The 20,398-nt window shown below is 58.0% G+C and overlaps 1 protein-coding gene across 3 annotated transcripts; it reads left to right on the plus strand.

Annotated features, from left to right (window-relative positions):
• Positions 1-1,121: 1,121 nt before the first annotated feature.
• On the plus strand, positions 1,122-20,331 carry Ppp6r1 (protein phosphatase 6, regulatory subunit 1). Of its 3 annotated transcripts, none has more exons than XM_013509240.1 (24): positions 1,122-1,310; positions 7,266-7,498; positions 9,535-9,721; positions 9,798-9,935; positions 10,014-10,079; positions 11,007-11,119; positions 11,197-11,310; positions 11,578-11,740; positions 11,830-11,982; positions 12,063-12,197; positions 12,512-12,576; positions 12,677-12,792; positions 12,873-12,958; positions 13,066-13,155; positions 13,260-13,357; positions 14,489-14,546; positions 14,643-14,818; positions 18,286-18,392; positions 18,471-18,606; positions 18,697-18,803; positions 18,934-19,015; positions 19,380-19,490; positions 19,564-19,635; positions 19,711-20,331. In XM_013509240.1, the coding sequence occupies exons 1-24, from the start codon at positions 1,215-1,217 to the stop codon at positions 19,712-19,714; spliced, it is 2,706 nt and encodes a 901-aa protein (XP_013364694.1). In that variant the 5' UTR covers positions 1,122-1,214; the 3' UTR covers positions 19,715-20,331. The 3 variants fall into 3 exon arrangements, with proteins under 3 accessions (XP_013364694.1, XP_013364695.1, XP_013364696.1); XM_013509242.1 differs by lacking the exon at positions 1,122-1,310 and adding an exon at positions 6,240-6,889 and having other exon boundaries at positions 18,697-18,839; XM_013509241.1 differs by lacking the exon at positions 19,564-19,635 and having other exon boundaries at positions 18,697-18,839.
• The last annotated feature ends 67 nt before the right edge of the window (positions 20,332-20,398 follow it).

Below are 20,398 nucleotides of genomic sequence, written 5' to 3' on the forward strand. Positions count from 1 at the left end.
GGTGGGCACCTGGGGGGCGGCGGGGCGTGCCGTTGAGAGCGGGAGCGTTGGTTGGGGGTGAGGACGCGCGGCCGGCTGCGTGCCTGCCGGGGCCGTGAGTGTGCCCGCTGGTGTGACCACTCTTGCCCACCTGTGCTCCTCCACCGAGGACGCAGGCTCTGCCGTCCAGCGTTTCCGGAAAGGAAGCTGTGTGTGTGTCGGTCCCCACCGGGAGTGAGGTTCTGCCCCGGCGGCTGTTGCAGAGACCTGAGGCCGCTTGGAGAGCACGTTGGGTGCTTTGCGTGCACTTCCCACATGGCGGTGCGCACAGCGCGCGTGCAAGTGCCCGCCGCGCCGTGCCACCTGCCTGGGAGTGTGGGGTGGGGGCTGGAGCTGGTTTGTGCTGTTGGAAAGGCCGTGCTCTTTGCTCCTTCTCTTGCAGCGCTGGGGATGGAACCCACGTCCTCGTATATGCCGGGTGGATGCTTTACCACTGAGTCACTACAGCCCCGGCCCATGCTGGATTTTTTGGTTTTGGTTTTTAAACTTGCCCATTGCACGTCATTTTGCTCAAACTCAGTAACTAGGTTTAGGTCGGGGTTATCAGGAAGCAGTGAGGCTCACTGGTTTGAGTGAATCTTTCTTCAGCTAGACCCAGGTTTGAGTCCTGGTCTGCCTTTCCAAGCGGTGAGACCGTACACAAGTTACCATGCTCCAGGCTCTCCACAGAGGGTGGTTCTGGGGATGGGTGCGGTGTTTGTAGATTTCTGTGCAGGACAGGAGGCACGGTGTGTATGTGAGGCAGTAGCTGTTCGGTTTGGGATGTATATTGTGTTGGTTCTCGGCTGAGGACCTTTCATGACTGGGGAAGGGACACACTCAGCGTCTAGAGGGTGGACATGGTGACAGCCAATGGGGAATGTCGACCAGTGTCTTCGGAGGTCAGGCCAGGCCCCTCGCTACAGTGCTACCTACCAGTCCCAAATGTAAGGGTGCTGGTGGAGAGACACTCTGCAGTATTGCTTGTTGCAGCTGGTGCTGTGTGTTCACTTCTTTTTGTCCATCCGCTTTCATTGGGTCATGTATGTATCTTCTCATTGGTGAACCTGCTCATCTCCCCTCCCCTTTTTTTCTCCCCTCAGGACTCATGGCCAAGTGACCTCCCCAGATCATCTTCCCCCACTGGCTTCAGTTTTCACTTATCCAACAAGTGCTTGAGCTCTGGGCCTGGCCATATGCTAAATTCTGGGAAACTGGCGTCGTCTGGGGAGAGGCAGATGCCTGAACAGGCAGATCCTGTCACAGAGCTGAGGCTCAGACGCTGCCCTAAGGTGACTTAGGGGATGCTACGGGAGGACACGTGGAGGCTTCCTGAGGACTGGGAGGAGGTGGGCAGCAGGGAGCTGGGGAGGCTGGAGGGACAGTGCAGGTAAGGCTGAGGACAGTCAGGTGGGCACAAGTCCATGTGTATGACTTGGCAGCAAGACGCAAGGGGAGCCGCTCGGGTGGCCTGCTCAAGTGGAGACCGTGGCATGGATTGCCCAGTTTGGGTCCCCTTAATGCTGGGCTAGGGTTTTCTTTCACACCTGGGAAGTGCCGCTCTACCGTAACCCATCTGTGAGTTTTTCCAGATGAGGAAGCTGAGCTCAGGGGTTAAGTTCTTGGTCTAGGCCACACAGATTTCCATTTGGAGAGATAAGATTTGAATCCAGCCTGTAATCTGGCACTCTGGGAGGCTGAGGCAGGAGAATTACAAATTCATGCCCAGTTTTGGCAACTTTGTGACTTAGTGAGATCTTCTCTCACAATTAAAAAGTAAGCAAGTAAATAAATAGCTGGAGATATATATAGCTCAGTGAGAAGACCCTGGGCTTGATCTGATCTCAAGTACCAAGGAAAAAAAAGGCTTGAACCCAGACCTGGACCTCAGATCACACTGTGACGTTTACTCTGCTGTGTCTGTTTTGCAAGGGCAATATTTGCAGGTCATTCCCCTTTTTTCCTCTAGTCCTGTGACCAGTCCAGGTGATGAATCCTAGTGTGAGCCTGTGTCTGTTTCTTTTCTTTTTATTCTTTTTTTTTTTTTTTTTTTTTTTTTTGGTACCGGGAATTGAACTCAGGACCTTGCACTTCTCAGGCAGGCACTTGTGCCAGTGAGGTATGTCCCCAGCCTGGCCTGTGTTTCTGGTCTCTGGTTCCTAATAACTTTATCCCCTGGGTTTGGGCCAGAGCTGACAATCCTGCCTGGGAGAGTGGTTCTGGGGTGGGGGTGGGGGAGGGACCTTGCTGATCCTCTGACTAGAGATCCATTCTCAGTTTTTCCTGTAAATGGCAAAGTGCCAGCCTGTTAGCCCTGTGTCCTTCAGTCCTTCTCCTCTCAGTGGTCTTTTCTTCCCAAAGCATGCTCCCAGCTCCTAGCTTGTCAGGGTGGTGGCGGGTTCCCTAGCTGTGCATGCAGGGCTCCGGTGGCAAGGTTCTTTACCCCCTCTCCCCATTCTTAGAATGGGGTGCTCACTGCCCGTTTCCAGGTTGGCTGAGAGCTGGCCTGGTGTTGAGAAGTGAATGGGACATGGTTTTGCTATCTCTGAGGGCGCAGCCTTTTAAGGATCTGGGTGATGGCAGGCCTGCTGCTGGTAGCTGGTTTCCCTCGCAGGACTGCTGGCCAGCTTGTGGGCTGTTGGGATGCTGAGCCTTGGGGCAGCTCAGCTGGTTGCCCCTGGAGGCCCTTCCAGGGCCCCTGTATCCTTTGCTCCATTTCTAGGTTCTTGGGAGCCAGCAGAGATAAAGAAGGGTTGGCAGGTAAAGCAGCAACCTGGCAGGCAGAGCTGTGTTTGGAGGGACAGGAGCAGCAGTAGGAACAGGGGAAGCTGTGGCGCAGTCTTGTGTGGGCTGGGGAAGGGGCTGGAAGCCCCCTGAGGGGGCGGCTGGTGTCAGAAGCTGGGAACAGCACACCAAGTGAGAAAGCAGAGGTGATGGAGGAGGGCTGGCAGGAGAAGCAGAGGCAGTGTGCGTTTCTAATGGGGACCTTTCTCAGTTACAATTTCCCCTTCCTTTTGCAGCCAGTCATGGTTTTCAAACGGTCTCTGAAAACCAGTGGCAGCCACTTCCGCTTTCTTGAAGTTGCTGAAAGTTGTGAGGGTGGGGGTGGCGGGGTGTGTGGTGCTTGCCTGAGTGAATGATCTGAGGAAAAGTACCAGAGTCCCTTGGCAAATGTCAAGCGTCTGTCCTGTTTTTCTGTTTTGAGTACTGTTGGCCTTGGGGTAGCGACTGTGTCCTGCTTGTCCTGCTCAGGAGTGTCGGACACAGTCTCGGGGATGGTCTAGAGGGTCCTGCTGAATCTGAATCACCTGCTTATTTCAGCTTATCTCACAGCTGAGGAAACAAGGCTCGGAGGAGCCACGTGCCCAGCCAGGCTCACCAGTTAAGAGAGCAAGCACGGGGGATGGGAATTTGGCTCAGCGGCACGTGCCTGCCTGGCAAGCGTAAAGTCGTGAGTTCGATTCTTGGTACTGGAAAAAAAAAAAAAAAAGAGTGAGCATGCGTGCAGCCTCCCTCTTGCTGATGCCCAGGGTGCAAGTTGAAGATGGTGCTTGGAGCTGTGGGGTTCAGTGGGGGCCTGGCTTGTGGGAATTTCTGTGGTGTATCACAGCCTTGGAAGATGCAGAGTCCTGGCTCTGCCTCTGGTGCTCTGTGCTGTTCTCCTGTGGGTTCCTTTTCCATATGCATTTGTTTTATTTATGTTATGTCATGTTATGTTATGTCATTTTGTCTTTTTGAGACAGGGTCTCGCTATGCAGTTCGGGCTGGCCTTGAGCTCACTTTGTAGCCCAGGCTGGTCTTGAACTTGCAGCGACTCTCCTGCCTCAGCCTCCCGAGTGCTGGGATGACAGGCGTGCGCGCCCCGCCCGGCCATCTGGGTTCCTTTTCCGAATGGGACTCTGTTGCCGAATGAGAGCACTCAGAGTTCTTCCCCTTGTCCTGGTGTGCAGGAGATGAGGTACTGCAAGTGTGGGTCCCTGGGCTTCCCTCAGGTGTTGGCTTGGTGTCCCTGCCTGTCCCCATGAGGTCCTCTCTGCTGTGCAGAGCTTAGGAAGAGGTGACCTGTGAGCTCTCAGAGCAGAGCCTTGTGGGCCTCAGCCCTGCCGCCTAGCTGGCACCTTGGCAGTGCTGGGGTGGTTGGGACATAGTACAGGGCCTGGGCCTGACCTCAGAAAATGGTGGCTGTGGGCAGCTTTTGTTTCTTTGGTAACAGTTTTAATTGAGATACAATTCATGTGCCATAGAATTAATCCGTTTAAAGCGCACAGTTTAGTGGTTTGTAGTACATTCACAACTTTCTGGAGCTATTGCCACATTCAATTTATTTTCATTTTCTCACACATTTTAGAACATTTAAAAAAACACATTCTTTTTTTTCAGAGAAGAGACTCTGAAGAGGCTGGCCAGCAGTAAAAATCTTTTGCCTTTCACGTTTAAAAACCAAAACAGAACTGTTCCTTGTCCCCGCAAGTCCCTGAAAATCTCTGCTCTCTGTCTCTGTGGATCTGCCTGCTGCCAGTTCATATACATGGGCCTACACAACTTGTGGCTCTTTGTGCCTGGCTTGTTGTGGGGCTCAGGCTGCTGTGTGACCTGCTGGCCTCCCATGTAGAAGGAGGCTTGCATTGACCAGCTCAGCCTCATGGTACTTCCCGCTGCCTGGGCTGTGGGCGGAAGTCAGCAGTCGTGATTAATTTGGCAGTTGTCCCTTGAGATTACTGTGGTCCCAGGTACACTCAGGCCAGGAAACATCCCCACCCCACCCCCACTGTCAGTGTGCTTTGAGTCGGGTCACTGAGTCACCTTGGCTAAGCCTCAGTTTCCTCATCCGTGGCAGGGAGGCTTATCTGTGACCAGATGCCTGGTCCTCATCACCAAGGGGGATAGGAAAGTAGGGAAGGATCCCAGAGGAGGTCTAATGCACCCCGCTCCCCGAATTGGGAGTTCCGTTCTGCTGTGCACCGAGCTTGTTTCCTCCTCCTTGTGCCAGGAGCTGGAGTCTGCCCTTCCCGGGGACAGGCTGTCCCTGGGTGATCTCACACCTCTCTGCCCAGCCTCCCTCCTGTGGCTGGGAGGAGACAGGCCCCAGGGCAGGGAGAGGTTTCACGTTATTGACTCCCTGACCTTAGAGGGCCCTCGAGGCAGCGTGGTTTGGAGGTGAGTGTGTCCTCCAGCTCACACTTGTGAGCAATTAGTGCCTAGTCCAGGTTCTGTGCCTGGGCTGCCCGCAGGCTCCCATGGGAGCCTAGCAAGGAAGATTCTGAAGCACAAACCTTGGAGTCCACACTGGGTATGGGAGCAACACTGCCCAGCAGTAGAGATGTTCCAGACAGCGGGAAGTGCCGGCCAGCTGCCACAGTCACATGCCAGGGAGCCGCCATGGAGCAGTAGACAGAGTTGGGGCTCCTGGGCTGGGCTGCCTGGGGAAGCCTCCCTACAGAGTGCTTTGCAGAACATCCAAAGGATGAGAAGAAACTAATATCGAGACAGAGCACTGAGGTGGACCCAAGCTTTTATTGCTCTAGAACAGCAAGCAGGCTGGCTTGGCTGGCGCAAGTGCGAGCGTGGCTAGGGTGGCTTTCCCGCTGATACTGGGCGCAGGAGGCTATGCAGAGGAATGACTGGAGAGGCAGCGAGGTGTGGGTGGGCTCAGGTGGGGCAGGGAGGTGTCAGCAGTGCCTGGATGGTGCCCGTACCAGGTTGGAGAATGGCTGGGTGGGCAGAGGTAGGTCATGCTGGTCCAGCTGCACTGTCAGGGTCATGAGCCCATGGCAGAGTCTTCGAGTGGTCCCCCTGCCACAGGAGTGCACAGAAGAGAGGGAGTCTCCTGCTGCGGTGCTGGTGCCAGCTGGCCTGGCCCTGGCTGCAGGTGAGGCAGGGATGGGGGGCAGCCAGGACCTCCGGAGCCACAGCCGGTCCCGTTCTGTGCCGAGCACAGCCCTGTCCCAAGCCTGGGGGCAGCAGTTGCTCAGGTCGCTGGTGGGCAGCCTGGATGGACTGCGGAGGCTGTGCAGAGGGGAGCTGCACCTGAAGGACAGGAGAGGAAGAGACCAAAGGGCTCTGAGAGAGGGACCGGCGTCTGCAGACCTCAGCATGGGCACCCCAGCCCCCTGGGGCAGAAGCGGCCTGTGAGGCGCTCGGATGCTGCCCGCTGGCCGTGGCTCGGTTTCCCTGTGCCGTGTGGCGGGGTGATGACGGTTCAGTGGGGCTGTGGGGCTTGGCTATGGTGTGCGCAGGGCATATTGGTGAGCAAGCAGCCACGAGACCAGGTTGGGGCTGCTGTTGATGGTTTCAGAAGCCTTGTGGGACTTTTTCTTTTGTTTTTGCTCAGACTGTTGTCAAACTTGCTGTGCTGCCCAGGCTGGCCTTGAGCTAGCAATCCGCCTGCCTCAGCCTCTCTAGTGCTGGGATTATAAGTGTGGGCCATCATGCCCACCTCCTTGTAGGGTTTGTACGAGGAACAATGCAACAGTGTTGGATGGCAGCTTGGGACGACACCACCCATCCTCTGTTGGTACAGTGTATGCCTCTCCCGTCACCAGTGAGTTACCTGTGACGGGGGCTGAGGGGCCCAAGGTTAGCAGCTCACTGTGCTCCTCTCTAGGCTGACAGCCCTGTCCCCAGCCTGAGGCTGTTCTGGGAGCCGCCCTGCCCTGGCCTGGGTGTGTGGTGCTGAGAGGGTGGTTGGGGTGTGTTTGTGTGTCTGGTGTCCAGGCAACGGCCACAGCCTCAAGATGCGCAGACTTCCTCTCTTCCCCCTGCTGCCTCCCCACACCCCGCAGCGGCGGCCTGGATGATTTACTGGGCTGGGCAGCCGCTGTGCACCAGAGGTCATGGGGCATTTGAATTTGTTCGGCAAATACAGGTTGAAGTGAGTCTGAGGCCAGGAGTTCAAGCCGTGTCCCTGGAATATCCCTGTCAGTATAGAGCAGTGAGCCCAGACTGGTGGGGGCAGGAGCTGAGGTCACTCTTTACTGTGGCTGGCCTCTCCTTTCAGACGCTTCGTGGTTCCCATTGAGGACTTCACCAGGCCTGGGGTCGAGGGCAGACAGAGGTTCTCAGGAGATGGCTTGAAGGCTGAGGTGGTGGGGTGAAGGTCCCTGGAGTTCAGTGGGCACATCCAGCATGTGTGAGCTGGGACACGCCAGCAGGGGCCAGACTTGCCCTGCGGGTGGAGCTGGGCTGGCGCCTGCAGCAGAGCACCTAGGGGTTGCGTGTGACATGCAGACTGTGCCCTCTGCCTGTAGGGCGCCATGTTTTGGAAGTTTGACCTGCACACAAGCTCGCACCTGGACACGCTGCTGGAGCGGGAGGACCTGAGCCTGCCCGAGCTGCTAGATGAGGAGGACGTGCTGCAGGAGTGCAAGGTTGTCAACCGAAAGCTGCTGGACTTCCTGCTGCAGCCACCGCACCTGCAGGCCATGGTGGCCTGGGTCACCCAGGAGCCTCCGGCCAGTGGTGAGGAGCGGCTGCGCTACAAGTGAGTCCTCCGCCCGCCGTGCACTGCGGAGCCTGGGTTGGGGCTGGGATGCTGAGGCAGGGATTGCCCTCCCGGGTTTCCACAGTGCCAGGTGCAGACTCCACTGTGCTCTGTGTCATGGTTCTTTAGAAAGCTCGGTGGGGCGGGGTTCTGCAGCACTGGCGGTGTCTTCTGCAGCCCGCCGCGGAGGCGTGTCTTGCCGGTGTCATTTCACTTGTCAGTCGTCACCCTGCTTCTTTTCCTAGTGTGTGGTGTTTTTTTTTGTTTTTGTTTTTGTTTCTTTTTTGGTTTGTTGTTTTTCAGGCAGTACTTGAAATTCACGTTTCTCCTGCCTCGGTCTGCTGGATACTGAGATTGTAGATGCAAACTACCATACCGGGGTTTTTTTTTCCCGGTTGAAGTCTTTGTCGGGATGAGTGTGCAGTCGTAACACAGGTGTAGGAAATAATAGATCCTGAGCCCTTGCTGGCCACTACCCCCCGAGTGGTGACATTTTGCAAAATTACAGTAGGGTGGGTACAGGGTACCCAGCAGTGGTTCAGACGCGGCCCCGTGTTCTGTGACTCACTTGTGTGTGTGGAGTTATTCTCACCTTCAGAGGCTCGTGTGTCCACCCCGAAGTGACATCCAGAACACTTCTGTCACCATGGCTCACAACCACACCCGCCATCCGCACACCTCCTCTCTGACCCTTAGCGGCCATGTCTGTCCCCAGTTATGCAGTGATTTTTGTTTGTTTGGTGCTGGGAAATGAATTGGGCTTCATGCATGCTAGGCAGATGGTCTCACCTCAGCCCTACTTGTATGGTTCTGTCATTTGAACAGCGTTACAAAATGCGTCACGCAGTGGGGACCTTTTGGGAGTGGCTGTTTCCCAGTGTAATTCTCTGGAGACTCATTCCAGCCCTGGTGGAGAAAGGTCACTGTCTCTCCCTCACTGAGAGAGGGTAGCAAGGCTGTACCAAGACCGCCCCTGACGATGCCAGGCCCGGGTGCTCCCCACAGCAGCCCCTGTGGCAGGCTGTGTCTGCCCTTTGTCGTTCTCTGTTATGTTAGCTTCGTGCAAGGAGCCTCAGAGGCTCCTTCTGCCAGTGCTTCGCTTCTTGGGGGGAGGAGGGGTGCGGTCTGGGTGCTGGTCCTGGGAAGTGCGCGGGGCTGTGCCTAGGGCTATGTGGGGGCCTGGGAGCATGGTGAGGGTCTCCTGGGCTCGGGGTGTTCCTCATCCCCAGTGCCCATGGTCGTGGGGGCTCTGCGAGGCCGTGCCAGCAGTGCTCCTGTGCCTCCTGATACTTGCCAGAGGCCCTCCCACCGCCTGGCCCCTCTCGGCCCAGGTGTCCATTCACACTCACTTCATCTGCGTCCCGTGGGCGGTGGGCTGGGCTCTTTCCTTCATGGTACTGGGGAGTGGAACCCAGGGCCTTGCTCTGCCAGGCGAGCACTCCACCACTGAACTACAACCCCAGTCCTTTGTTTCTGAGGCAAGACTTGCTAAGTTGCCCAGGCTGACATTGATCTAGGAGTCTTCCCTCACCCTTCCAGGTAGCTGAGATGACAGGTGTGCACTGTCTACCTGGCTGTCCCCATCTCGCCACCTGTGCCCTGCTGGTACCTGCCCTGCCCCAGGGAGTCTAGTTGTGGGGAGGGGCACCTGAGATGCCTTCCAGAGTTTGTGGTTTAAACCCAGAGCAGACTGCGGTCCCGTAGGGCACCCTGGGTACAGCAGCTCTTCACTTGGGTTGTTGGGCTCCTTGTGTCTGCAGAAGGGAGGCAGGGACATGAAATGGGAGGTTCGGGAAGGTTGCCCTGGGCATGGAAGCTCAGATGGTGACCCAGGAGCATCACTGAGCTGGGGCAGTGCGTGGGCCAGACACCAGGAGAGCCAGGAGGGGCAGGGTGGGAAGTGAACCCGAGGCCAGGCTCAGTCCATGCCGTCTGGGGTGGTGGCTACCGAGGCTACTTGGGGAGGCTAGGGACGGCGTGGGAGAAGAGCTGGGCGGGGTGAAGAGTCCTGCTCTGTCCCTGTGCTGTCCTGCCAGGTACCCCAGTGTGGCCTGTGAGATCCTCACCTCAGACGTGCCCCAGATTAACGATGCCCTGGGTGCAGACGAGTCCCTCCTGAACCGGCTCTATGGCTTCCTGCAGAGCAGCGACAGCCTCAACCCGCTGCTGGCCAGCTTCTTCAGCAAGGTCATGGGCATCCTCATCAACCGCAAGACAGACCAGGTGTGCTTCCCTCTCCACTGGGGTGGGCATGGGGCCGGGGGCTGGGCCTGTGTGTGACTCGGCTCTCTGCCTCTAGCTCGTGTCTTTCCTGCGCAAGAAGGACGACTTTGTGGACCTGCTGCTGCGGCACATCGGCACCTCAGCCATCATGGACCTCCTGCTGCGCCTGCTTACCTGTGTGGAGCGGCCCCAGCTGCGGCAGGATGTTTTCACTGTGAGCTAGGTCCAGTGGGGCTGGGTGGGTGGGCATGGGGCCGGGCACCCACCATAGCCCCTGCGTTCTTGTCCCCAGTGGCTCAATGAGGAGAAGATCGTCCAGCGGCTGATCGAGCAGATCCACCCATCAAAGGATGACAATGTGAGTGCCGGGGCGTTCCCTGCTGCCTTCACCCCCGCACCCTGTCCTGTACACATCCTTTAGCAGACAAGCCCCTGCCCTGGCTTCTGCCCCATATGTGCACACGCTGTGCAGGCACATGGGGGCACTGACCCTGAGCATGCATACCTTTCCGTATACACTGAGCTGTGTGCAGGCTGAGCGGCCCGCTGCGTCACCCTGAGTCCCGGGAGGGCATGGTGGGAGGCCGAGCACTGCCCACTACCTGCTGGGTTAGGCTCAGTGCTCTATTTTACTTTATTCTTTTGCCCTTTTTAAACATAGCTTCCTTGAGATGTTAATGATGTACTGACCACCGTAAGATTATAATTCAGTAGTTTTCCGTGTATTCACAGTGTCCTGTGATTGTTACCACCTCAGAGTTAAAATACTTTCCACGTTCCCAGCGAGAGGCCGTGGCCATTGGTGGCTGTTGACACAGTCACCGCCCGTGTCCCTGTAGCCAGGCCACTCTGTCTCTGCAGTTGGCCACTTTGCACACTTTGTATAAGTAGAAGCATGTGCTGCCTCATCTGTGCCTGGTCTCTTCCCTTGGCTTGATGTTCCTTGATCCATCCTCAAGCTGAGGATGTAGCTCAGTAGGAAGCACTTGCCTGAGGCCCTGGGCTTGGTCCCAAGCACTGGGGGAAAAAGGTTTATCCTCAGGTGGCAGGGGCAATGGCTTATTACTTTTCCTGGCTGAGTAATACTCCCAGCATGGGCAGACCATGCTTTACCCTTCAAGGTGACAGCTGCTGACACCGTTGTACATGGTGCTGTGTGTGTGTGGATGTCTCCACTGAAAACCCTTGGTGCCTCTGTGCTCTGTCTTGGCAGCACATGTCCCTGTCTGTGTGACTGCCCTTCTCTGTCCCTTCTGGGGGCCCTGACCTGTCTTGCCCTCCCCAGCAACATTCCAACGCGTCTCAGTCTCTGTGTGACATCATTCGCTTGAGCCGGGAACAGATGATGCAAGGCCAGGACAGCCCGGAGCCCGACCAGCTGCTGGCCACTCTGGAGAAGTGGGTTTGTGGGCTGCCTGGGCAGGGAGGGGTCTGTCTCAGGAGCCGGGCCGCTGACGGCGCTGCCCCCACCCCAGGCAGGAGACCATTGAGCAGCTGCTGAGCAACATGTTCGAGGGGGAGCCGAGCCAGTCTGTCCTGGTCAGCGGGATCCAGGTGCTGCTCACTCTCCTGGAGCCCAGGCGGCCCAGGTGAGGCTGTGGCTGGGATGGCCCCTGTTCTGCCTGTGCGGCTCCTGCCAGTCAGGGCGGTGCTGAGACTCCTGTTGCACTGAATGCTGGGCAGGGTGGGTTTGGCGGCATCAGATTCCAGGCCCAGCCCTCAGGCCTCCCTGGGCTGCATCAAGCCCCCACCCCATACCGCACCCGCACTGCTGGCTTTGCTCGAGATGAGTCCTCAGCATAGCCAGGCACTGGGTGCAGGCCCCTGGGCTCACTACCTTGTCTGGGCCGCCACAGGTCGGAGTCCGTGACCATGAGCAACTTCTTCAGCAGCGTGGACGGGCAGCTGGAGCTCCTGGCCCAGGGGGCCCTGGATAGTGCTGTGTCCAGCATGGGCGCCCTGCATGCCCTGCGCCCACAGCTTGCCCACTTCCACCAGCTCCTGCTCGAGCCTCTTCAGGTAGGGGACTTGGGGTCCGTGTTCCAGAGGGGAGGTGGAAGTGACAGGGAAGGCAGCCTGCACGAGCTGAGTGTCCCTTGCCCCCGCAGCTGGAGCCACTGCAGATGACGTGGGGCAGCCTGGCCCCGCCCCTGGGGAACACGCGGCTGCATGTGGTCAAGCTCCTGGCCAGCGCCCTGAGTGCCAATGATGCCGCCCTAACACAGGAGCTCCTGGCGCTGGACGTCCCCAACACCATGCTGGTACAGGGGTGGGCAGCAGGCCCGGGGCATGGGTGGCAGGTGCTGTGCATGTCTGGTGCCAGCCTGTGTCCCCTCCCCAGGACCTCTTCTTCCACTATGTGTTCAACAATTTCCTGCACACGCAAGTGGAGGTGTGTGTGAGCACCATGCTGAGCTTGGGCCCCCCTCCCAACAGCAGCTCTGAGACACCAGGCCGGAACCCTGTGCTGAAACATGTGAGCACTGCCTTCCCTGCAGGCTGCCCTATCTCCTTCCGCAGCTGTGTGTGCATGTGTGTGTGTGTGTGTGTGTGTGTGTGTGTGTGTGTGTGTGTACACTCCATGCGTGGAGCAGCCAGTGCTCTCTGCTGGGGAGATGGGGAGCAGGTGGTAGGAGCCACACTTGGGCACAGCAGGCGCCATTCTGCCCTGCTCTTGCCTGTGTGCAGCTCAGGGCCTGACACCTGACGTGGCCCGTACTTACTACAGGAGGGTCCCGAGTCCTAGCTGCCCAGGTGTGTAGGCCCCAGCCAACACTCTTGCCTCCACAGCTGCTGCAGCACTGCCGCCTGGTGGAGCGGATCCTTACGTCCTGGGAGGAGAACGACCGTGTCCAGTGAGCGCCTGCTGCCTCTGAGTGGGATGGGGAGCATGGCCTTGGCTGGGGCAGCCTTGGCATCCAGCGTGGCACCCACCTGTGGCCTTGCTCTCTGCAGGTCTGGAGGTGGCCCAAGGAAGGGCTACATGGGCCATTTGACCCGGGTGGCCAATGCCTTGGTGCAGAATGCGGAGCAGGGGCCGAACGCTGAGCAGCTGGGGCAGCTGCTGAAGGGTGAGGCGCGGGGACACAAGGGGTAGGAGGCGGGCCGAGCTGGGCAGGCGCCTCACTGTCCCCTCCTCCGCCGTGTGCAGAGCTGCCAGGTGAGCAGCTGGAGCGATGGGAAGTGTTTGTGTCAGGACCCCTAGCCGAGACCAACAAGAAGAACACCGTGGACCTGGTAAGGCTTGGTGTCCCCCGCGAGCCCTCTCCACCTTCCCCATAGCCACTTGCTTTGGCCTGGCTGTGGCCATAGTCGGCCCTGAACCCTAGCCTGTTCTGTTCCAGGTGAACACCCATCACCTGCACTCCTCTAGCGATGATGAGGACGACCGGCTCAAGGAGTTCAACTTCCCCGAGGAGGCCGTGCTGCAGCAGGTGGGCGGGCTGCTTGGGGTGTGCGGGCTTGGGTTGTGTGGGTGTGGGGTGTGCGTGCCCTTCCTGTCCAGCTCCCCCAAGCCCTGCCTCTGTGCCCATCACAGGCCTTCATGGACTTCCAGATGCAACGCATGACCTCCGCCTTCATTGACCACTTCGGCTTTAACGACGAGGAGTTTGGGGAGCAGGAGGAAAGTGTGAAGTGAGTGCCCCGTGCGAGGCTAGCTCTCCCCGGCTTGTGTGTCCCTGTGCGAGGTTGGGCACTGTCTGCACTGGGATGCGGCTTCTGGGCATGTTTGGCTGTGGCCTTGGGTGCTAGACGGAGCCCCAGCTCTGCAGAGCCCTCATCCTGAAGAAGGCCCTAAGGAGGGGCACAGGCATCCCCCGTGCTAGGGGGGATGCAGAGCAGGTCTCACCCCTGGAGAGAAGCAGGCAGCGGAGGGCAGTGCCCCAAAGACCATTTGTGAGGAGTAATCACCGGACAAGAAGACACTGCTACCACGGGCAGGCCCCAGGGGGTCCCTGAAGCCAGACCAGAGGGGAGCAGGTACAGAGGCTGGCGGGGGCACGGCCAGCACCCACCATCTCTTGGGTGCCATGTGCTTTCATCGTCATGCCCATGGCTGCTGCTCGATGGGCGTGCGATCTGTGTACATCAGGGAGGCTGAGGCGGATAGAGCTGGTCAGCGTGAGGTAGCGCAGGGAGAGGGGTTGGTGACAGGCTGCTGGCAGCTGTGGCTCGGCCTGGGCCCTAGCCTCACCCAGCACTGGTCTTGTTGGTCCAAGGCGTGGTGAAGTCAACCTGCCCTACTCAAAGGCAGGCTGAGTGTGACGGGCGCATGGCGCTGGGCGTGAGGGATAAAGGATCTCTTCAAGAGAAAGTGAGCAAGCAGAACCTGGCCGTGTGGAGCTGTGACCGTGGAGTGGCGGGCGTGCAGTGCTGCCTGGTGGGGCTGTCCTGCAGGGGGAGCCCTTCCTGGGGATGCCCTGCCTTGTGCTGGCTGTGCCTGGGGCCTGGGCTTCAGCCTTACTCTGTCTCTCATTTGGGAGGAGACCCTGATGCTGCCCTTAGGGGTATGAACTGAGCAGTGTGTGTGTGGCTGCCCTGTGTGTAGTGCAGCGTGTGGCACAATTCCGTAATGGCTCCTTCGGTTCTGCTGGGAGTGGGTGCCAGGGTCTCGTCCTCCCCCAGGTGGCTGCAGGGCGTGATGACGTGGGGACTGGGGTTACGGAGACTCCTGGTGGGGCTTGCACACAGGAGTCTCGCATGCGAGGCTCAGCTGTGTGCTGCGGGAGGGGGCGTGTTCTCACTGCACACTCACCCCTCTCCTAGTGCCCCTTTCGACAAGACAGCCAACATCACCTTCTCCCTCAACGCTGATGACGAGAATGTGAGTGCTGCTGCCCTGGGCCCCAGTGGGTGGAGGGTTGTGAGGACCTGGAGGTCTGTGGGGACCGCAGCAGCACAGCCCGCCCTGTGCCCGCAGCCCAATGCCAACCTGCTCGAGATCTGCTACAAGGACCGCATCCAGCAGTTCGACGACGACGAGGAGGAAGAGGATGAGGAGGGCCACGGCTCCGGGGAGTCAGATGGAGAGTATGGAGCCTGGCAGGGCAGCCAGCTGACCAGGGCAGCCCGCTTGGGCCACCCCCCCGGGGTGCGGTGAGTCCCCCAACCTCTCATCTGTGAGCTGCCCCCGCACATATGGGGTGCGGGGACTCTGGATGGAAGCGTGGGAGCGAACTGGGAAGGTGGGTTGGTGCCCGCGCGTGTGTGGTAGGGCACTTCCGGTTTTCAGTGATGGAAACCTACAAAGCAGAAGACAGCCTGGGAAGTGGTGCTCCTCCGCCAGTGTGCGACTGCTCCCCTGACAAGCTCTCCTGTGGGTTCCCCCAGGCTTGGGCTGCCCTGTGCCGAGATTCCAAGAGCATGTTGCACCCACTCAGGTTGGGTTGCAACCAGCTCGTTCTAATACTGCTTTTGCTTTTCTAGAAACTTTAGATGCACTCATGCCATGTAGGTTTGCTCGTGTGAGCGCTGGCTTGTGCCTGCAACCCAGACCTTTGCTCCATGCCTTGATTTGGAGAGCAGTGGGTCTTGTATTAACTTCTAAGTGGTAGGTGAAACCCTCATGGTGCAGCGCCCAGGCTCAGGAATGGGAGTATCCACTTCCCATGGTGCCCTCTGCTGGCCCCTGTCCTGACACCCTGTCCCATAGAGCAATGTGTCTGTCCCGCCGCCGTAATCCTGCAGTACAGGTTGAGTGTTACTGAAGTGCTTGGGACCTTTCTCATGAGGGGTGCTCACTTGTGTCTCCTTTTGTGTCTGGCCCCTTTGGCCCACACCCACCCTAAGACCTGCCTCGTGGTTGGTGCTTGGACTTAAGTTGTGTTGCGCCGTGGCAGGTACCCCATTGTATGACTGACCTGCTGCTTTGCTGGTTTGTAGTGGACAGACTTTGGACAGGTTCCCGCTTGCCATCGTGAGGGTTTCGTTCCATGCTGAGGTTGTTACATACCGTGTGAGTAGCAGTCAGCATCACCCTTCTTTGTGTGTGGGTGGCCAGCTTCCTCAGCACCATTTGTCTTAGAGATGCTCTGTTGAATGGTCTTGGCGCCCTTGTAAAACATCATTTGGTCCTGTGTGTCAGGGTATCTTTTTGTTCCTCTATTCTGTTCTGCTAGGCTGTCTTATACCAGTATCACAATATCTTGTAGTCAGTTTTTAAATTAGGAAATAATGAGTCGGAACCCTTGTTCTTCTTTTTCAAGATTGTTTTGACTGGGATTCCTGAATTTTACAGTCAGCTTGTCAGTATCAACAGGGAAGCCAGCTGGGGTTCCAGTATGAATTTGGGCAATGACTCAGGGGCAGTTTGGGTAGTGCTGCTGTTTTATAGTATATTTTCACTCCAGACCCATGAGTATAGGGTGCTGTACTATTTATTTAGGTCTTCAATTTCTTTCCACAGTGTTTTAATGGTTTTTTTTTTTTTTTTTTTTTTTTCTGGTACTGGGAAATGAACTCACGACCTTGTGCTTGCCAGGCAGGCGCTGTGCCGCTGAGCTAAATCCCCAGCCCCTTGATGTTTTTATTTATTTATTTATTTTTATTTTATTTTTGGGTATGGAGAATCGAACTCGGGACTTTGCAGTTGCCAGGCAGGCGCTGTGCCACTGAGCTATCTCCCTGGCCCTGTTTTTATGTTTTAAGACTATTAGGTTTGTACTACTTTTGTTAAATTTATTCTTAAGTATTTTATTCTGTTTGATGCTATCCTATGTTTTTTTTTTGGTTTTGGTTTTTCTCCGGTACCGGGAACCGAACTCACGACCTTGCGCTTGCCAGGCAGGCGCTTTTGCCGCTGAGCTAAATCCCCAGCCCCTTTTTTGGTCTTTTTTGAGACAGGGTCTCCTTATGCAGTTCAGGCTGGCCTTGAGCTCACTTTGTAGCCCAGGCTGGTCTTGAACTCGCAACGATCCTCCTGCCTCAGCCGCCCGCGTGCTGGGAACGATCCTCCTGCCTCAGCCTCCCGTGTGCTGGGATTACAGGCATGCGCCACCACGCCCAGCTGTTTGATGCTATTCTAAATGGAACTTTGGGGCAGAGTGGTGTACACCTGTAAGCCCAGCTACATGAGGGGCTTAAGTGGTGTAATCAAAAATTCCAAGGCCAGCCTGGACAGCATAGACTCCATCTCAGAAAAAAAGGCAGAAGATCATGTCATCTGTGGATAAAGGTGGTTTTACCCTTTCCCAGTGCAGATGCCTTTGTCTCCTTTTCTTGTGTGACTGCCCTCAAGTCAGAGGGCAGAAGTGGCAAGAGCAGCAGGCCTTGGTCTTGCTCCTCATCTTGGGGCATCCAGCCCCTCATCACTGACGTCTGCTTGTGGTCAGAGTTTGACTAGATGCCTCACAGGCCATGGAATTCCTTCTTTGTTCAGTGGTTGAATGTTGTAGTTGTATTTTATTTACTTACAGTTTGTCTTTTTTAGACAGGGTTTCACCTATGCAGTTCAGGCAGGCCTTGAACTCACTTTGTAGCCCAGGCTGGCCTCGAACTCGAATCATCCTCCTGCCTCAGTCTACCAAGTGCTGAGATGTAGTTGTATTTTAGATTGTACACAGATAAACTTCTTTCCAATTAATCAGTAACTGGTTGAAAAGGCATAGATGCAAGAATTTAGAAACATTCGGGTCAGCTCTCTGTATCTAAGTTCCACCTCTGCAGATGCAGCCAGCTGTGGCCCAGAGAGAACTGGGAAGAAGTCAGTCGCTTTAAACATGTGCAGATGCTTTCCTTGTGGTTGTGCTGTACAGTACGGTATAGCCACTGTTACGCTGCATTCGCTGTTATGGGTGGATGGTTGAGTATACGGGAGGAAGTGTGGATCCTGTGCAGCTCCTGCATCGTTGTATAGAGGGGTTGGGTACCCACAGGGTTCCGTCCCCACATTTCCTGTGGGTAGTGAGGGTGGCTCTCGTTGGCTGAACTGTTCCCCGGTCAGTGGATATACAGGTGGTGAGGGTTTCTCCACTGTCACCGGTCGTGTGTTTGTCACTGTTCAGCTAGTCACTGTGTGTGGTGGTGCATGCCTGTAACCCCAGCGCTCGGGAGATGTGAGGCGGGAGGATCACCGTAGCTTCAAGCCACCTGGGGCACCATAGTGAGATCCTGTTTCAAAAACCATAAACCAAAGTTGAACTAGTGTTTTTGGAGCAGCTATAATGCAGATGTCATTCTCACGGCTGAGCATGTGCCAGTGACAAGAATCATGTGTCTCTACTTCCTGGAGTTTCCGAGGATGGCCCTGGGGAGGGAGCCTGTGGGGTAGGTGGTGCTGGGGACAGGCACAGGTGACTCAGGCCTGGGCTCTGTCTGTGACCAAGTCCTGGTGCGCTGCCTGAGGGGCCGTCCTGCCGTGAAGGTGAAAGTAGGGATGCGGTGCCCAGGGTCCCCCACCTGGCCCCTCTCCCAGCGTCATCCTCCCCCTGGGCTCCCTGGCCTCCCTGTGGTGACCCCCAAGTCCGTCCCTGTCCCTTTGCGCCATCGTCTCTGCCTGGCCCTGGGCTGCAGTGGGTCTGTGGCTGTCCCCGTGTGAATGCCTGATGAGGTGCTGTCCGGGGCAGGAGTGCAGGCAGCACTGACAGTGAGGAGGAGGAGGACGAGGACGAGGACGAGGAGGAAGAGGAGGGCGGTGGCCCCTCCATCCCCAGCTCTGGGCCTCAGCCTCCTGGTGAGTGTGGGCACTTGTGGACAGGGCCTGGTGTCTGCCTGCCCTGAGCTCACCCTCTGTCCCCACCCCACTGCCCAGGCCCGAGCTGGACAGCTACCTTCGCACCAGTGCCTGTGGACGCCCTGCCAGGCCCCTGCGACTCCAGGGCGGCGGAGCTGCTGCCCCCTGCCCAGAGCCCGACCAGCCCTCCGACCCCTGATGCCCGGCAGCTCAGGTGGGGTGGGCGGGCCGGGCAGTCCCAGATCTGGGCCATGCAGGCTGGGTGCTGACTCAGCCACACCTTTGGGCTCCTCTTGTCTCCCAGGTCTCAGGATCCCGTTCCCCCCTCAGCACCTCAGATGGCCGCAGATGGCAGCAAAGTTGCAAACGGCAGCAAGCCTCCAGATGGCAGCAAAGTAGCAGAGCCCTCTGGTGAGCCCCCCTGCGCCCGCCCTCCAAAGGCCCCAGGTGCCACTTTGGGTGCTGGCATGGGATGGGGGTGTGGACAGTCTGCATTTGAGGGAAGCCGCTGGCTGAGCTGCGGCCTGTCCTTTGTCCGCAGCCCCCGGCCAGGCCCTGGTCAGTGTTGAGGCCCTCCAGGCCGCCCTGCGTGGGGTGTGCTCTGCCCCCAGCTCAGTGGACAGGTGAGCTGTCACTCCCTTCTGGGCTCCTGCTTGCAGCGGAACGCTGCCTGGTGTGTGGCGGTATCTGTGTCGGCCCTCTGCAGGCCCTTTGCGGGAATGCACATGTAGGGTGGGAGTGCACCAGGCCCTGGCCGTAGGGGGAGGCTTGTGGGAGGGGACACCCGGCACTGTGGGCCATGAGTGCCTGCTGCCCGGGGATGACCCACCCCTGGCCGTGTGTGTTCTGGAGCCCCTGTGCAGTGACCCAGCATCTACTTGGTCACCTGGAGCCCCTTCCCAGCAGCTGGAGGTGGTCAGGTGCAAGCGCTTCTGCAGATGACAGGTGAGGGCAGCCCGCGTTAAGCCACACTGCCCTTCCTCACAGTGCGACCAGAGACTCCTCTACCTCTGTCCCCCCCTCTGGGGCCCTGCAACCCCCTCAGACCAAGGATGGGGAGAAGAACCCAGAGCCCGTGGGGCTTCCTCCAAGCCAGAGGTGAGCAGTGGGGCAGTCTCGGGTGGGGGCCAGAGGAGCAGAGAGTGACTGCCAGGTGCCCTCTCCCTGACAGTGCCCAGGCCCTTGAGCTGCCTCCGATGCCCAGTGGTGTGGCCCCAGTAGCGCCCCTCTCCCCGGGCCCCCAGTGAGTGTGGCTGCAGCCTGGCGGGGGGGTGGGGAGGTGGGGCCACCTGACTCTCACGCGAGTCTTCTGTTCCAGGTAGCTGCCCGGGGGCTGTGGTGGCCTGATCCTCCATCCTCCCCGAGGACTGGGGGGCAGGGTGTGTCCCTTGTGGGTCCTTTGCTCCCCACACCTGTCCCCCGTGCTCCTCTGGACTCCTGGAGGCTGTGCCAGGGCGAGGCCCCGCCCTGCCCCGTTTGCACTGAGGAGAGAATGTGGAGCTTGCCTCCTAGAATAAAGAGTGCCGTAGAAAGAGGAGAGACGTATATCATATATGTACGAGGGGGGGCGGGGAGGCACCAGAGTACGGTGCCGTCCCAGGGGAGCTGCACTGGGTCCGGGCCCCGGCACACACTGTCCTTTGGCCGCTGCAGACGCCGCGCCCAGCCTTCTGCTCAGGTCCACCGTGGGTGGGTGACGGGCCAGTGGGCGGTGCCTTCACCCAGACCTGCACTCACCGGGCATCTAGCTCTGGGAAGCCAGCCCCCTTTACCTCTCCAGGGGCCCCATCTGATTGGCTGGGCCCTTTCCCAGGGCCTGGGGTCCTAGCCCCACTGCCAAGTGGCCTTGTCCCAGCTCCCTCCCCCATGATGGCGTGAGTGTGTGTTCGTGCGAGCTTGTTTCATATTGCAAATATAAATAAAGGAAGACGGTTTACGATTCCCGCTGGTCAGACCTTGCCTTGGGACCCTGAGGAGAGCAGCTCTGCTCTGAGCCCTGACACTCC

The sequence above is a fragment of the Chinchilla lanigera genome, unplaced genomic scaffold (genome assembly GCF_000276665.1).
Source record: "Chinchilla lanigera isolate Chin_1 unplaced genomic scaffold, ChiLan1.0 scaffold00166, whole genome shotgun sequence".
NCBI lineage: Eukaryota > Metazoa > Chordata > Mammalia > Rodentia > Chinchillidae > Chinchilla > Chinchilla lanigera.

Excerpts from the sequence above, each read along its gene's own strand:
- Ppp6r1 (XM_013509242.1), top strand. The coding sequence starts at position 6,812 with ATGATTTACTGGGCTGGGCAGCCGCTGTGCACCAGAGGTCATGGGGCA. Across the intron at positions 9,936-10,013 it reads TGCGGCAGGATGTTTTCACT|TGGCTCAATGAGGAGAAGAT; the intron begins GTGAGCTAGGTC and ends TCTTGTCCCCAG. Across the intron at positions 18,393-18,470 it reads CTCTGGGCCTCAGCCTCCTG|GCCCGAGCTGGACAGCTACC; the intron begins GTGAGTGTGGGC and ends CCCACTGCCCAG.